This window comes from Misgurnus anguillicaudatus, chromosome 1 (assembly GCF_027580225.2).
Source record: "Misgurnus anguillicaudatus chromosome 1, ASM2758022v2, whole genome shotgun sequence".
NCBI classification, from domain to species: Eukaryota; Metazoa; Chordata; class Actinopteri; order Cypriniformes; family Cobitidae; genus Misgurnus; species Misgurnus anguillicaudatus.
The window spans coordinates 18,549,452-18,565,563 of NC_073337.2; the positions used below are offsets into that span (position 1 = coordinate 18,549,452).

General features: G+C 36.1%; 3 protein-coding genes across 4 annotated transcripts in view; all 3 read right to left on the reverse strand.

The window, feature by feature from the left end:
• Window positions 1-601: 601 nt before the first annotated feature.
• LOC129432401 (sialic acid-binding Ig-like lectin 14) overlaps window positions 602-16,112 on the reverse strand; it is a 92,374-nt gene continuing 76,863 nt past the window's right edge. Inside the window, exons 6-8 of the mRNA XM_073873606.1 lie at window positions 5,559-5,649; window positions 2,072-2,123; window positions 602-1,915 (exon numbers count right to left, since the gene is read on the reverse strand). Coding sequence (XP_073729707.1) covers window positions 1,538-1,915; window positions 2,072-2,123; window positions 5,559-5,649 — 521 coding nt within the window. The 3' untranslated portion in view covers window positions 602-1,537. The remainder of the gene's footprint in view (window positions 1,916-2,071; window positions 2,124-5,558; window positions 5,650-16,112) is intronic.
• Window positions 5,666-10,855, reverse strand: LOC129432097 (B-cell receptor CD22). Its single transcript, XM_073870063.1, has 6 exons — window positions 10,825-10,855; window positions 7,983-8,249; window positions 7,361-7,627; window positions 6,843-7,109; window positions 6,322-6,588; window positions 5,666-6,210 (listed from the first exon to the last, which is right to left on the reverse strand). The coding sequence occupies exons 1-6, from the start codon at window positions 10,853-10,855 to the stop codon at window positions 5,888-5,890; spliced, it is 1,422 nt and encodes a 473-aa protein (XP_073726164.1). The 3' UTR covers window positions 5,666-5,887.
• On the reverse strand, window positions 10,985-16,082 carry LOC129432098 (sialoadhesin-like). Of its 2 annotated transcripts, none has more exons than XM_073867530.1 (4): window positions 15,854-16,082; window positions 12,742-12,814; window positions 11,972-12,328; window positions 10,985-11,358 (listed from the first exon to the last, which is right to left on the reverse strand). In XM_073867530.1, exons 2-4 carry the CDS (start codon window positions 12,785-12,787, stop codon window positions 11,000-11,002), a joined length of 762 nt encoding a protein of 253 aa, XP_073723631.1. In that variant the 5' UTR covers window positions 12,788-12,814; window positions 15,854-16,082; the 3' UTR covers window positions 10,985-10,999. The 2 variants fall into 2 exon arrangements, with proteins under 2 accessions (XP_073723631.1, XP_073723635.1); XM_073867534.1 differs by having other exon boundaries at window positions 12,742-12,830.

Consider the following 16,112-nt stretch of genomic DNA (forward strand, 5'->3'; position numbering starts at 1 on the left):
TGCACAACTAGTGCAAATGGGCCCGGGCCAATAGGGGATCCGGCCGCCCCAGCTTTTAATAACATTTTTTTTTCAATTTAATTTTAATTTGTGGCAGCAATAAATATATTTTTGTATGCATATCATGTGCAGTGATTTCTTATTTCTCCGTAATGTCTAATTTCTCCGTCATTTCTTGTTTGCGTTTATTCTTTTTTTGCACTCCGCGGGTGCCGTAGACTACTACGCCATCATTTTTTTACATGACGCATCGCCGCACCAAAAAAAAGAAAAGAAAACACAGTGTGAGAGGTTACTATAGCGGCTATCTACATGAACATTAAGGATGGACAAATATAAACATAAAAGTGGGGCCTCAAAGAGAAAAGAGAAGGCGGAGAAGTTAGTCACGAGTCAAAAACTACCAAAAACATTTAGTTTTTCTTTATTTAGATCTACCCTTTAAAGTAAAAATGTAAAGTCAAAATATTTGACTACCTTGTTAAAAGTATATGTTGTTAACAGATCTGCGCGCCACAGTTAACAGTGCCAACGGGCAAGGTGTGTGTGTGGGGGGGGGTTTGGCTTAAGGGGGCCCGTACATTTTTTTTGCATATGGGCCCAGGACTTACTTGCTACGCCACTGAGTGTGTTCCCGGCTTAAGAAACAGGAAGGCCTGCTATTTCAATTCATCTAAAATGCAGCTTGTCCTACACATTACCCCTTACAAAATGAACATTCATCTATTACTTTACTTGTTTAATAATTGAATTATATATTTTTGCTCATAACAATCAGTCTTCCGCTTCCTCGGGCATATGTGCATAAAATAAACTGAATAATAGTACAATAATAAAATCCCAAACTAATAATTGTACATTACATGCATGTGAGTTATCCACATTCCAAACTACATGTATTAACATTAACATGATAGTTAATTTGATGAGTCTAGTTGTTGTAATCTTCATTTTGAAAACATTTATTATAGGCCTACTTTTTCCCTCTGACTTTGGTGACATCAAGGAAGCAAACAACTCACTGAATGCATAAAGCTGCCCTCTACTGGTCCCATTGTTAAAGTTAAAATAATGAGGAAATAAACATGTTAACTTCAATTTTATATTTATATTATGAACACACACAATCACAGAGCACACAAAACAACAATTAAAAATTAAATAAAATAACTCAAAACAAGCAAGGTTAACAATGAATAAACATTGCAAAGTTTTCATTGAATATTGCTATTGTTGTTTTACCCAAGGGTGTATTAATGTTCACATCAGCATATTCTTCTAGATATATTTTCAAACCTAACAAAAGTTTATGATTTTTATTTTAACATGTTTGAGGATCCCTAAAATCATAGATTAAAGAAAATAATTAAATGCAACTATGAAAAATATTATACACACACAAAAATACATGTAAAGGAAAAACATAAAATCATGTTAATTGCAGAATAATCACAATTATTTTTTTTAAATCTTTGGAATGACTGTTTAAAATTTAAAATGTTATGGCACAAAATTTCAAATATTAGAAAGTGACCGTTTAGTTCTTTAGGTGGCAGCGTTTTACTTCAGCATAAATATCTTCATCTGACTGCAAATCTGTTTTCTTTGACTGATCTTGCTCAGTGTCTGTACTGATGTTAAATTGTAGATCTCCTGGTTTACTGTATGTTATCTCAACTGTTGAGATGTTGCTGTTGGTCAGAGGTTCAACGCTTCCCACAGAGCTCTTTTCTTCTTCTTGTCCTGAATAATGTCGGAGAACAGCATAATCAGCAGTAAGTGAGGAGATGCCCCTGATCTCTTCTGACTCTATTTGGGTGTTTGTGAAGTCAATGAAGGAATAATGAAGGGATTCTTGGCAATTCATTGAAGTTTCTTCATCGGTTTTATTGCCATAAACAGGTTCTTCGTTCTCCTTTGAAACAACATAATGGATGAACATCAGTGTAGAATCAATGATATATAACAGATACATTATTCTGTATTAAATGTTGGATTAAGTGTGTGTGAAAAAGTTGCAAGTTTTCCAACACAGATGTTTTTTAAGTAAAATTGTTATTGTTAAACTCACCCTGTCAGTCAGAATAAGTCCAGTGGTATCTTCTCGTCTTGACTTTAAGGATCTGTTGTTTTTATAGAAGAATATTTTACTATTAACTTTAATAATAATATCTTTCGTACTTTCTCATCATTATGTCAAAATAAGTGGATAAGCAAAGTTACTGAACAATGAACAAGAAATAATATGCAATATTTTTGTAAATTTTTGGGTTACTGACATCCGAAATCCAACAATTTTAGAACAAACTATTTTTGAAACTTTGCTTCAATAAAAGGTCTGTTTATGAATGTGTACAAATGAGGCAGAGATTACATTTTTAAGTAGACGTTATCTTTACTAACTGACCACAGTTTTTAAAGTTTATAAATCTGTATTCTCGCCTAAACAACTCTTAAAACTATTTTAGGACAGAAACATATGTTTATACAAATATTTTATATTCTTTAAAATAGATTATGCAGGTTTTCTGTTCCATTACTGTTGACAAAACCAGCTTTGTAATAGTTTGTATAGGAGAGGAAATTTGGAGCTACATTTTTATAGCAAAAAACTTTGTTTGATGAGACCCATGTTATATATCAACACATTCTCACTCCCAAGGCGTCAAAATCTGAAGCATGTTCAAACGCCTTCAGCGTCAGTATGAAGACGCGAAGGGTGCCCCTATGCGTCACTATATAGACGAAATGGGAACTCCGTTGCTTTCATGCTAATCCCTCAGCGTCGGATATAGACGAAAGGGAATCCCGGAAGGTGATGCCGTCACGTTATGCGACAATCGGCAGGATCATGCCGCTTCTGGACGTTAACTACTCAATTTTTTTCCAATTTTTGTCGCTTGGGGTTAGGGTTAGAGTTGGGTTTGGGTTAGGATGTAATTTAATGTAACAGAAAGTCGTTCTAACCCCATCCCCAAGCGACAATGGTAAAAAATTTGGAACAAAAATTGAGTAGTTACCGTCCAGAAGCGGCACGATCCTGCCGATCGCCGCACAACGCGACGGCATCACCTTCCGGGATTCCATTTCGTCTATATCCGACGCTGAGGGATTAGCATGAAAGCAACGGAGTTCCCATTTCGTCGATATAGTGACGCATAGGGGCACCCTTCGCGTCTTCATACTGACGCTAAAGGTGTTTGAACATGCTTCAGATTTTGACCCCTTGGGGAGTGAGAATGGGTTATATATATGCAGTGATGCCGGTAACGCGTTACTTAGTAACGCGTTACTCTAATCTGACCACTTTTTTTAGTAACGAGTAATCTAACGCGTTAATATTTCCAAACCAGTAATCAGATTAAAGTTACTTATCCAAGTCACTGTGCGTTACTATTTTTGAAAATTTCCTTAGTAAAATATATATTTTCTTGTATATTTCTTCTTGCGTCTCGGGAAGTAGGTGTGCGACAAGTCACGTTTTCAGCACGAGGACAATTCAGGTCACGTGTAAGCGACACAAACGTAAACAACGTAGCCTACAATGGAGAGAGAAGAGAGATGCAGCTACAAAAACACTACGTCAATTAAAAAAAAAACACACATTTGGAGTCGCGGCACAGACAGTCAAACTAAGAGCAAGTCCCACCCGGTGGTGCAAACTCAAAGCAGTGAGCAGCATCCACTACCCGAACAACAAAAGCTGGACTTCAGTGCAAAACCAGTAAGTGTGGGAGAGTTGAAGAACAAAAGTAACAAAGCGATTTTCTCCGAGTCCTGATAACATCTGCATCTCACTATGACAGCATATAGCACATAACCTCTGAAAGAGTTGACAAATATCGCGTTATTTACTCACCGATTTCCACGTGTAGATCCAGAACTGTGTTTTCAACCATGATAAGTACATTCCAAAAGCGTTCTTTTTTTCTTACAACGCGTTGTGTTTCTCATTTCATGTGTTACAATACTGATAAATCTACAAGCTATTTAGTATATAACATCCTGAAGACTTCTCAGTTTTTCAAAATAAAAGTATTTTGTGAGTAGATCCTGTCGGGTCAAAAGTCACACTTGTTAGTTTTGTCCCGCTGCTATACTGTGTATAATATGTTAAAAAATTGATATTATTCTAATTTGATTTAATTTCATTTTCATAGTGTTCAAACTATTGAAATTTTTTTAGTCTCAGCAATTTAAGTTTGTACTGTTGGTTGCTTTTGAAACATTTGATAAAACTGAAATTTAAAATAAAAATGTAATTTAATTATTTTTTACAAAGATAAATGACAAAATAAGTTTGCAGTTACATGTTAAAGAGGTCATATTCATATATATTTAATAAAAACAAGTGTAAAACAAAAATCTTTCATGTTTTGTTGTGTTACTTTTGACCCACCTGTGTGTTACTTTCGTCCCTGCTGTCAAGGTCAAAAGTAACAATTCACTACTCTTTTTTAAAGTGAAATTAAACAGAAGTCGTTTTACATTTGTTCAAAATTCCAGCTGGTTTTGATAGACCACACTTGTGAGTTATTGACCACAGCAAAAATATATCTCAGTCTAAAACATTAGCTTTTAAAATTAAGTTTTTCTGAAAATGGCCCCTGCTCTCCCCTATTTATGTTAAGTGAAGTCAGAAAGACTATAAAGTGATTGTTGGCAAAACTAGTTATCATTTTTAATGTTGAGGCAGTGGGGGAGTTGACAGCTACTGGAATGTAACTAACAAAGTAACTTGTAATCTAACTTAGTTACTTTTAAAATCAAGTAATCTGTAAAGTAACTTAGTTACTTTTTAAAGGAGTAATCAGTAATCAGTAATCAGATTACTTTTTCTAAGTAACTGTGGCATCACTGTATATATGGTTGTTTATTTATAGTTGTTATATTTGTTTCTAGGTGGCGTTGTGGCAGTTGAAGCAGTGAAGTCATCTGGGATTTCAGATAAAAAGCATTGATGGCGAAAATGGTGCTCTATCCTCATTTCCCGTTTTTTTTACACCCACCCCTCTCACTGATTGTCTGGATTTTTTTCTTATTTAATTGAATCAAACAGGTAGTGGATTTAATTATTAGTTCACTGTTTGTTTAGTTAGTAGCAAAGGACATAGAGGACCAGAAGACTCATCTGTTTTATTTTGTTGGGAGTCAGGTAAGAACTGCTGGTGAAAGCAACTGTAGACAGGTGTTCTTTGTTATCTTAGCTGGCCCTACCTGTTTACTGATATTTCTTTTTTATTATTTTTTTGTTAGATTGTATTTGTAAATAATATTTGTCAATTATTAATTGTTTAAATTACACTTTCATTATTGGAGGTAAATGAAGGCGTTTGGTGTCTTGAAAAGTGCAACAAGCGTCTGTGACTCATTCATGTGTTCGGTCCATGCCCATCATTTAATTTATTTAATTTATCAAGCTGTTATTTTGGTTGTGGTTCGTAACAACCCATTAAACTTAAAAAAAAAACTTAAAGCAGGCCTCTGGTCATGTTCTCTTCACTTGTGATGTTTTTTATAAAGTGTCTGTATTGTTATACCATGTGTCATGGGCTCACCGTTTACAGAGATGTTGAATGACCCACAAGATCATCATTACTGAAGCTCCAATAGCAGCTCCAATCAGCACAGAGAAAAGACTGAAACCAGCTGAGAAAGATATTAAAATAAAAATAGTTATTTCAAACTGAAGGCATTTAGCAAAGCTAGTTACACTTCTTCCACAATCTTAATAAAAGAGTTTAGCAGATGCATGTTTTCAGGGTTACTCGAGTAATATCACAACAAAGTGTGTGAAGTGAGGAACAAGAAAACGTTTCACTCTCTACAAAAAATAACAGATAGACAACATTACAAAAGTTTTAAAAATAAATCAAAGAAGTTTAATTTATCTAGAGGTTGAAACAGAGAACTTGCGTGTCTCATGAGAAAATCGAAGCAGTTGAATCTGATGACTGGCAGTGCTGTGAGTGTTGATGATGACACACTGCAGAGTGTCTGTGTGTGTAAGTGACTGATGGAGAGAAATGAAGCTCCTGATGAAGTCTGCGCTGGTCAATCGCTCCTCAATGATGGATGTATTTGTAGTGTTACTGACAGGACGTCCAGATAGAAACCACTTCACTTTAGGAGAGGGATTCCCATGAGCCTCACACAAACACACAGTTACATCAGTTCTGTTACAGCTGAAGAGAGAGATTTTTGGTGCGTCTGAGAGAAAGTGAAGAAGAAAATCAATAATAAATACATCATGTGATGTTGTTTTGTGCTGTTGTGTTTTTGTGCTCTAGTTGGTAAAACACAAGTAAAGTTCATTCTCACACTGAATGTCCAGCAACACTGATATATTTTGGGTGCCATGTTGGTTTTTGGCTTGACAGTAGTAGCGTTCTTTGTGTGTACGATCAGTCACATTGAAGGTGAGATTATATCCAGTCTGCAGCTCCTCCAGCTGTCCTCCATTCTCTCTGTACCAGGTGTAGTTGAACACTGCTGGATTTCCATCACTGCTGCAGATCAAAGTCACTGAACTGCCCTCCAGTACAGAGTTAGATGGAAACACAGACACTGATGTGTTTTCCGGAGCATCTGAAGGGAAAATCAGTTGAAAAAATATATTTAAAATGTAACTAATCCTAAAAAGTGAACATTTAAAAAAATGACAAAGAGCATCTAAGGGAAAAAATACGAGATCACTACAGTAGGCCTATGTGCTGTAATTTACAATGATATGATCAACAAGTTTAAAGTGGTATACTCGTACACTATGATATTGCGTTGTGCTGTTTTGTTCTTCTGCTTTTGCTGTTGAAACACAAATAAAATAGAGAGTTAATACTCACACTGAATGTCCAGAAACACTGATGTGTTTTGGGCACCATGTTTGTTTTTGGCTTGACAGTAGTAGCGTCCTGTGTGTGTACGATTAGTCACATTGAAGATGAGATTATATCCAGTCTGCAGCTCCTCCAGTTGTCCTTCATTCTCTCTGTACCAGGTGTAGTTGAACACTGCTGGATTTCCATCACTGCTGCAGATCAAAGTCACTGAACTGCCCTCCAGTACAGAGTTAGATGGAAACACAGACACTGATGTGTTTTCAGGAGCATCTGAGGGAGAAACAAATTAAGAAAATGTATTTAAAATGAATCCAATCCTAAAAAGTAAACATTTTAAAAAATGACAAGGAGCATCTTAGGGAAAAAATAGGACATCACTACAGTTTGTGCTGCAATTTACAATGATATGATCAACAAGTTTAAAGTGATATACTCGTACACTATTGTGATATTGCGTTGTGCTGTTTTGTTCTTCTGCTTTTGCTGTTGAAACACAAGTAAAATAGAGAGTTAATACTCACAATGAATGTCCAGCAACACTGATGTGTTTTGGGTACCATGTTGGTTTTTGGCTTGACAGTAGTAGCGTCCTGTGTGTGTACGATCAGTCACATTGAAGGTGAGATTAGATCCAGTCTGCAGCTCCTCCAGCTGTCCTCCATTCTCTCTGTACCAGGTGTAGATGAACACTGCTGGATTTCCATCACTGCTGCAGATCAAAGTCACTGAACTGCCCTCCAGTACAGAGTTAGATGGAAACACAGACACTGATGTGTTTTCAGGAGCATCTGAGGGAGAAACAAATTAAGAAAATGTATTTAAAATGAATCCAATCCTAAAAAGTAAACATAAAAAAATGACAAGGAGCATCTAGGGAAAAAATAGGACATCACTACAGTTTGTGCTGCAATTTACAATGATATGATCAACAAGTTTAAAGTGATATACTCTTAAACAATTGTGATATTGAGTTTTGCTGTTTTGTTCTTCTGCTTTTGAAACACAAGTATAATATAGACATAAATAATAAATACATACTGTACATGTTCTTTACATAAACACATCATGTGATGTTGTTTTGTGCTGTTGTGTTTTTGTGCTCTAGTTGGTGAAACACAAGTAAAATAGACAGTTAATACTCACACTGAATGTCCAGCAACACTGATGTGTTTTGGGTACTATGTCGGTTTTCGGCTTGACAGTAGTAGCGTCCTGTGTGTGTACGATCAGTCACATTGAAGGTGAGATTATATCCAGTCTGCAGCTCCTCCAGCTGTCCTCCATTCTCTCTGTACCAGGTGTAGTTGAACACTGCTGGATTTCCATCACTGCTGCAGATCAAAGTCACTGAACTGCCCTCCAGTACAGAGTTAGATGGAAACACAGACACTGATGTGTTTTTAGGAGCATCTGAGGAAAAAACAAATAGAGAAAATGTATTTAAAATGTATCTAATCCTAAAAAGTTGAAATTGTAAAAAACCGGGACAAAATAATATACTGTCATGTAATTAAGAATTAAGTGACTCAATCTTTAACAATGAACAATAAATTTGTAATCAGGTTAATGAAAAAATAGAGTGTGAAATTTTGATATTTATTATAAAAAAGATCCATTTATCATTTAAAAATTTTTGTTTGAAGTAGAACTCAGCTCTCCCTTGAAATTCAGACCCCAGACTCCATCCCCCCACATTATATGTTAATGTACACAAATTTTATGTTTCCTTAACTTCAGCGAGCCAAATCTGTTTACTTTCATTTTTTTACGTTTTAGATAAACTCAAGAATGTTAGGTTTTTCATAAACGATTTTATAGGTCTGATGCTTAATTATAAATGAGGTTAGCAAAACAAAAATATCTGAATTCACCAAGAGCACCAAAAAAAAAAAAAAAAAACGTTGCAAAACGTCATGCCACAATGAATGCTGGGAAGTGGGAACTACAAGTAAAATAAACTGTAAATTATCACACTGAATGTTTAGCAACACTGGTGTGTTTTGGGTACCATGTTGGTTGTGTTGGTTGTTGACAGTGACAGACTCCTGTACTCAGCTGTCCTGCATTCTCTCTCATTAATTCTCAAGGCAAATGTACAGTATTTTATAATCACATGGTCGGCACATTCAAAATGAATTTTAGAGATATGAAGTACTACAGGCTTTAATAGCAGTCACATTTAAATGATCAATTAATCCACAAATTAAAATTCTGATTTCATTCACTCCCTCTCATGTTGTTAAAAATCTGTGTACTGTTACTTTGTCTATAAAACTACAGCAAAAAAGTAAACAAATTTATAGAATTGTTTTCTTATAACAGAATTTATATTTTGTCATATACAACGTAGAAGGAGTTTAGGTTTTATGGCCATGTTCACTGGCACAAAAAAGCTAGTTAGATATAACCAAAGAGAATATTTTATGTTTGACCATCAGACACCGGAGGACAGAGCATCTGCATTGAGACAGCAGCAAATTTCAGAAGGACTTGCCGAGATGAGGCTGCCCTCGACTGTGTCCATGCTGCTGACCACCCGCTGATTCCCCGGAAAGGAAATTTTGAGCTAGGTGCTATCTTTACTAACTGACCACGATTTAAGTTTATTCATCAATATTCTCGACTAAACAGCTCTTAAAACTATTTTATGACACACAAAGAGTAATATTTCAAATATTGTACAAGTTTAAAGCTTCATTGCTGTTGACGCGAAATGCATTCTGGGAAACTTGGCTGTCATAAGTCCTTACAAGTCACCTCCTGATGCATCCTCTATAAAATGGGTGGATCAAGAACACATCCGGGGATGTTATGTGAACTTGGCTTGTGTGAACTTTGAATTGGAACGGTACATGGGCGCGAATGATGTAGAGCTGAAGATCGGCACATCCCGACGGGACCCGAAACATTTTACACGGGCTCGGGTCGGGCTCGGGCTTGCGCTCCGGCTTTGCGCGGTAAATGAGTGGTCAAGTTCAACGCTGCTGGATGCACTATCAGTAAGCGCAGGACCGCGCTGGAGTCATTTACATTGGATTTCATAATTTTCCTCAACAAAAACATGTAGCTTAATCATGGTGAGAAAAGGTTTTTCAATGTATAACTAAATATTAATTGAGTCGTAAGTACATAATTAAGACGGAGGATATAGACTAATTTTGGTATTAATGGAGAGAAGTGCTGAAGCAAATCCCGCGGAGCCTTTATCTTAATTTCGTTATTGCCAAATACCAATCTTAATTCAGAATGTATTATCTTAATTTGATTTGTTAAGAAATAATTGTTTTTATTGGCATGTTGGCCTATTTATAGTGTATAGTATAGGCCCATTTAGAATGAGATGTTACGATGTTACAGATGACTTATTTTATTTCTTTAGTTCAACTTCCAAGTGGTGTGAAGCCTACTTAGTCATGAATAAATTATGATAACTACCTGTGTAAATTACTCATTCTTGACAAAAGCTGTGTGTGTGTGCACATTTAAATAATGTCGGGCTGTAAACGGGTTTGGGCTTTTAAAAAGCTGTCAATCTAAATGTACTTTTAGGTTCGGGCTGCATTCTGTCGGGCTTCGGTCATTTCGGGTCTAACTTTTAAGGCCCGATTACAGCTCTAGACTGATGACGTTTCACAAGTCCACAAGAACAGACAAAAACGCATATTGAGAAACAGCCCTTATGTTCCCCTGTCTTGGGGCTCTATCACACACCTGGAGCAATGATAAATTAGCAAAAGTGGAATTGGACACGCCCGTTAAGACCGTGCACTTAAATCACTTAGAGAATACAGCTGCATAATTTATTCATGCTGGGAAATAGAAAATAGACAGTTAATACTCACACTGAATGTCCAGAAACACTGATGTGTTATGGTTGCCATGTTTGTTTCTGGCTTGACAGTAGTAGCGCCCTGTGTGTGTACGATCAGTCACATTGAAGGTGAGATTAGATCCAGTCTGCAGCTGTCCTCCATTCTCTCTGTACCAGGTGTAGTTGAACACTGCTGGATTTCCATCACTGCTGCAGATCAAAGTCACTGAACTGCCCTCCAGTACAGAGTTAGATGGAAACACAGACACTGATGTGTTTTTAGGAGCATCTGAAGAGAAAACACATTCAGGGCATCACTATGAAATCTACAATGATATGATCGACAAGTTCAAATTGATTTATTCTTACACTGAACATGTAATGTGATGTTTCTCTGTGCTGTTGTGATCCTCTGCTGTAGCTGGTAGGTTATTGTGCAGATGAAAGTGACTCCATGTTGAAGGTGAGTAGCAGTGAAGTTCAGATCAGAGATGATCTCAGTTTGTTTCTGTTGATCCAGCTGTAGTCTGCTGTTCTCATTGAGGTGGAGTCTGTCAGTGAAGCTCCATGTGAGAGTTGGTGGAGAAGAGGAGCAGAGAGTCTTAGCAGAGCAGCGCAGACACATAGAGCTCCCCTCTAACACCTTCTTCTGAACCTTACCGTCCATCTGATCCTTAAACATCTGCACTGTGGGTTTGGGGGGAGAGGCTAAAATGCACACAAATATATTTGCAATGTGTCGCCAGAAGGTCAAAAAGAAACCTTTTTGTTCTGTTCATAGATTTTCATTAATTACTCGAGCTAATCATTCTGTATTTTTTATTTTAAAAAAAACGTCTCAGTTACAACTGTAACCTCGGTTCTCTGAGATAGGGAACAAGATGCTGCATCATGAAATGATACTTTGGGGGAAGAACGCCACAGCGTTTGCGCATCTGAATAATTTGTAAAACTAACCTATACTGTAGGTGGCGAGTGATGAAGTCACGACTGCTAAAGAACCGGAAGGTATAACATGGTTGCCGAACTGCCATTTGTGAGACTGAGCTAACACCAGCCAGTCATCTAAGCAGATCCCCTGAAGTCTCAGTGGAGCAATGGCTCAGTCCATACATTTTGTTAATGTGCGAGGGGAATGACTCACTCACTCGCCTCCTATCTTAGTTGTACTAATTATTCAGATGCGCAAACCCAGTGGTTTTCTTTCCCCAAAGTGTTGTTTCATGAAGCAGCGTTGAGTTAACTTGAAATAAAAAGATTTTATTGCTCTGTACGTGTTTGCAGTTTGTAATGAACAATAATCTTCAATCATGTCACTCACCGAGAACAACTATTGAAACAGATTTTAGTTCATATGTATATTTCAGTCCACCATTACCCTCAATCCTGAACTTATATTTGCCTTTGTCATTTGAAGTAATGCCATAAAAAATGGTAGTACAGTCCATGTCTTTTAATTTTCCAGTTAATTCCCCTTTAAAGGAGAGTTCAGGCCTGCTGGAGTCAAACACTCTGTTTGCTTCATCCCCGTCTTTAATCCAAACTCCTGCAGCACTGTCAGTGAGATCTTTGTCATATTTGGTATCAATAGTAAATGTGCAGTTTATGGTCACACAGGATCCATTCAGAGCTTCAATCTTCTCTGGCAGACTGATGGGCCAATATTTACACCAAACACCTACAATACAAACATGATGATTATGTTTATTATTCAGGATTTCTTTATAAACACACACACAAGCACACACACAACGCAACACAATATATTTGTTTTTATTTACTGATCCTTCAACTGCAGTCCGAGATCATTTTTTTAAGATAACACAGCAGCAACAGTACAGTCTAAATAAAATGGGCAAGTGCATTTTTATTTGAACTGTTGTTATAAATATTTTTGTAATATTGTTTATTCTGACTGATATCACAGTTACATTAAAGTTTCAATATTTGTGTAAACACCAAACATACATTTAGCGCTTGAATTAACGCTTTCAATCTTGACACACCCATGTTTTCACAGTTGGTACAACACTAAACTTTCATACTTTTGTACAAATTTTTTTTGCTAAAAGAAAATTAAGAAAAACAAACCTTGTAGCAAACAAATGAAAAGAATGATTTGCTTTTCCGTTTTCATCTCTTCATTTAAATAAGATCAGTCCTCCTGAGGAAACACACACCTGTAAATATGCAATAAAAGACTAAATTAACTCCTGAAATCATATATTAAACCGCACAACTCATGTGTACTAATCAAACCTCCTTTACAGACCAGAACACCAATGGGTATAATGATAATTGTGGGAAGTTGAAACTAACAAAAGACACTTGCGTTGCGCATTGTGCCAGGTGTAGATAGAGCCCTTGATGTTTTGACCAGTAGAAGGCAGCTTTATGCATTCAGTGACAAATCTTTTGCTTTCTTGATGCTCTGAAACATTTACCACCATCAGAGGCAAAATGTATAATAAATGTTCTCAAAATAAACATTAAAACTTATCAAATTAAACATTGGGTTAATGGTATACCAATAAGGATATGTTTTGGATTTATATTATTTAGTTTCTTTTAATGCAGATATGCCAAACACCCCAAACACCGTCTTTCACTCGTCACCTCGATGGATGCGGATCAAATTGTAAGTTTTTATTTGTATGTATTTTCTACACTTTAGTGAGGTGTCCGGATTTTGTGTATAAATCCAAGATGTGACAATATGCTGTTCAATCTGTTTAGTTTTGTGGAGAAAGGATATGGAAATGTGCAGATGTGAACTTATGGGGCCCTATTTTAACGATCTAAGCGCATTGTCTAAAGCGCACAGCGCACGGTCTAAATGGGCGTGTCCGATGCCACTTTTGCTAATTTAACGATGGGAAAAAGGGGTGTGTTTTGGGCGTAACTTGTAATAAACCAAATAAGAGTCTTATCTCTCATCCCCTTTAAAAGCCAGTTGCGCTGGTGCTATGTCTAATCCCTATTTAGATGACGGCCTTTGTAAACTGAAAAACTAAGCGGAGGAAGAAAACCCCCCGTTTAAGAATAATTAAAAAATTGTGTTGTTTTCATTTTTCTTTTTGAAATTTTATTTTTTTTAATTAAAACCTTCAAAGCCATTTTCTTCAGTCATAGAAGTACAAATAGCAGGCTTTCAATTTAAAGGTTTGTACTCTAAAAATACAAACAAGAGATTAAGAATTTACAAACGTGCAGAGAGCTGAAGCGTTTCAGCACTCTGACAGCGCCATATGGGATTTTTTAAAAGCATTACTTAAAATGTTTCTCATCTCATCATATCCACAGGTACAGAGTCATCATGTACAATAAATCCTTAAGGTAGCATTTAAAATCATTTAAAAATAGATGCATTTGTTTAAAGCAAACCATTTATTTACTTACCAGACTATAGGTGAAAGCAGCTCTTCCTCATTTATTTCCAAGAGACTCAATAATAATCTTTTACATTTCAATCCTTTAATCTTTTTATATTTAAAAGTGTATTGTGCTGCTGAGCATTCATATGTGATAAGCAAACCTGCGTTGTCGTCCTGTTTGTAGGCGCATATTTTTAACGCGCTCTTTAAATAACAAAAACATATTGCGCCATTGACTTTAGGTTTTTGTTGGTCAATGGCGTAGTCTATTTAAGTTGCCTCAAAATAGCAACGCTCCAACAATGTGCCTGAACACACCTCGTTTTTAGATCAGAATGCCCATGGGCGCAAACATGGGTGCAAATGCATTTGCTATTAAAACAACATGGCGCTAAACGTGAAAATTATAATTGTGTCGGGTCGAAACTAGCAAAATACACTTGTGTCACTCTTTGCGTTGCATTGCACCGGGTGTATGATAGAGCCCATGTTGTTTGTAAGGTTTATAGGATTGTCATTGCTTGCACAAGAGAGTATAAGACAAAAACACTCGGACAGTGTGTTAAATAGTTTTACAATAAGGTTAAAGTGCCCATAGTTACCAAATTACCATTAATAGAGTTCAAATAGGCATCAATGTGACATTTACCGCTATGTGTTTTTTCAGGTTGAAGCTAGAATTTCTGTACGCTGAGAAATCGGTTCTTTTTGGTGCACAAAGCATGCATCACATTATGAAAATATTATTTTTGACCTCTTGGATTGAAACTTGAGACCACGCGTGATCTGCCTCTTATAGCTACACAAGTAAATGTAACAGAGTAAATGTAAAGTTAAGAATCAATTGTAAAGCAGGCCTGTGATCACGATCTCTTCACTTGTTGTGATGTTTTCAATAAAGTGTCTGTATCCCCAAGGTTATCTGTAACTTCTCCCTCTCTATCACCATCTCTGTTTGAAATATACAATTGCAGTTATTTTCTTTACATCGATGACATGCTTAAATCTAAACAACTAAGGTAAGTCACCATTGTGACGATTACTGTTTTGTGTTGGGCACTTAATTGCTATGGAAGATTAGTGTTAGTCTTTTTCTGTTTATTATAACAGTGTGTTTGTAAAAAAAAACATCTGTTGGAACAAATGAAATCAAGATAGTATGAGATAATATGTGTTGCTTGTTATTGGTGACAAAATCATAAATATTTCCAATGGTCTAACTATAAAGTCTAATCACTGAATGTAAGTGGATAATTTATTTACAGTTTTACCAACTGTGGACATAGATCACACTTTTAACTTGCCAACACCATTCCCGCAAATAAATATTTTTGTATGTTGCTTAGATTTGAGTAACGTAGCATTAACCCAATCACAAGTGAGCAAAGCATTTTTTATGCACGTGCATCTGTTTGAGGTTTAAAAGAGTGAAACAGGAACAGTAAGTGCAGAACTATTATTATTACAGAATGACTATGTTACATGATTTTAGACATTGCCCATTTAAACATTTAAGCACAAAAACAAGATGTGAAACCCACATCTTAAATGCTTCAGACAGTATGCAAAAGAATATATGTATTGACGCCTTCAACATTTCACACATTTTTACAGTTTATTTGCAGAACAAATTTATCTTAAATTAAAAAAACATGGTCAGAAGTGTCTGAATAACTTTTGGTCCTGAATTTTTATACATTTTACTGATAGACCACGCCCCTGTGTGTGATGGTTCAGTGAGATTAAACAATATTGTTACAAATCCATACAGACTTATTAAAGGGATATATGACCCCCTCCAAAAACAAAATTGCTGTTCATTTACTCACCCTTAAGTTTTGCGATATATGTTGGTGACATTTTTTCTTTAGTAGAACAACAAAGAAGACATTTTGCAAAACCCCAGTCCTCTGTGATTCATATAGTCCAAGTCAACGTTTCATTCACTTTGAAAGTTAAAAAGCAGATATATCCAATACAAAACTAATCTTCACATTGTATAAACAGATAACCTCAGCTAGTCTGCTTGTCTATACGTCTACTTCAAGCAATGAACAAACTTGAAGAAATGAAACAGGAAAGGAAACT

Coding starts and splice junctions, on each gene's coding strand:
- LOC129432097 (XM_073870063.1), bottom strand. CDS start 10,855: ATGGAAATCCAGCAGTGTTCAACTACACCTG. Junction 8,250..10,824: donor GCAGTGTTCAACTACACCTG/GTACAGAGAGAA, acceptor TTTTTTCCTCAG/ATGCTCCTAAAAACACATCA. Junction 6,211..6,321: donor AGTGTTGCTGGACATTCAGT/GTGAGAATGAAC, acceptor ACTTTCTCTCAG/ACGCACCAAAAATCTCTCTC.
- LOC129432098 (XM_073867530.1), bottom strand. CDS start 12,787: ATGAAAACGGAAAAGCAAATCATTCTTTTCATTTGTTTGCTACAAG. Junction 12,329..12,741: donor TTTCATTTGTTTGCTACAAG/GTTTGTTTTTCT, acceptor TTTGTATTGTAG/GTGTTTGGTGTAAATATTGG. Junction 11,359..11,971: donor TGTTTCAATAGTTGTTCTCG/GTGAGTGACATG, acceptor TGTGCATTTTAG/CCTCTCCCCCCAAACCCACA.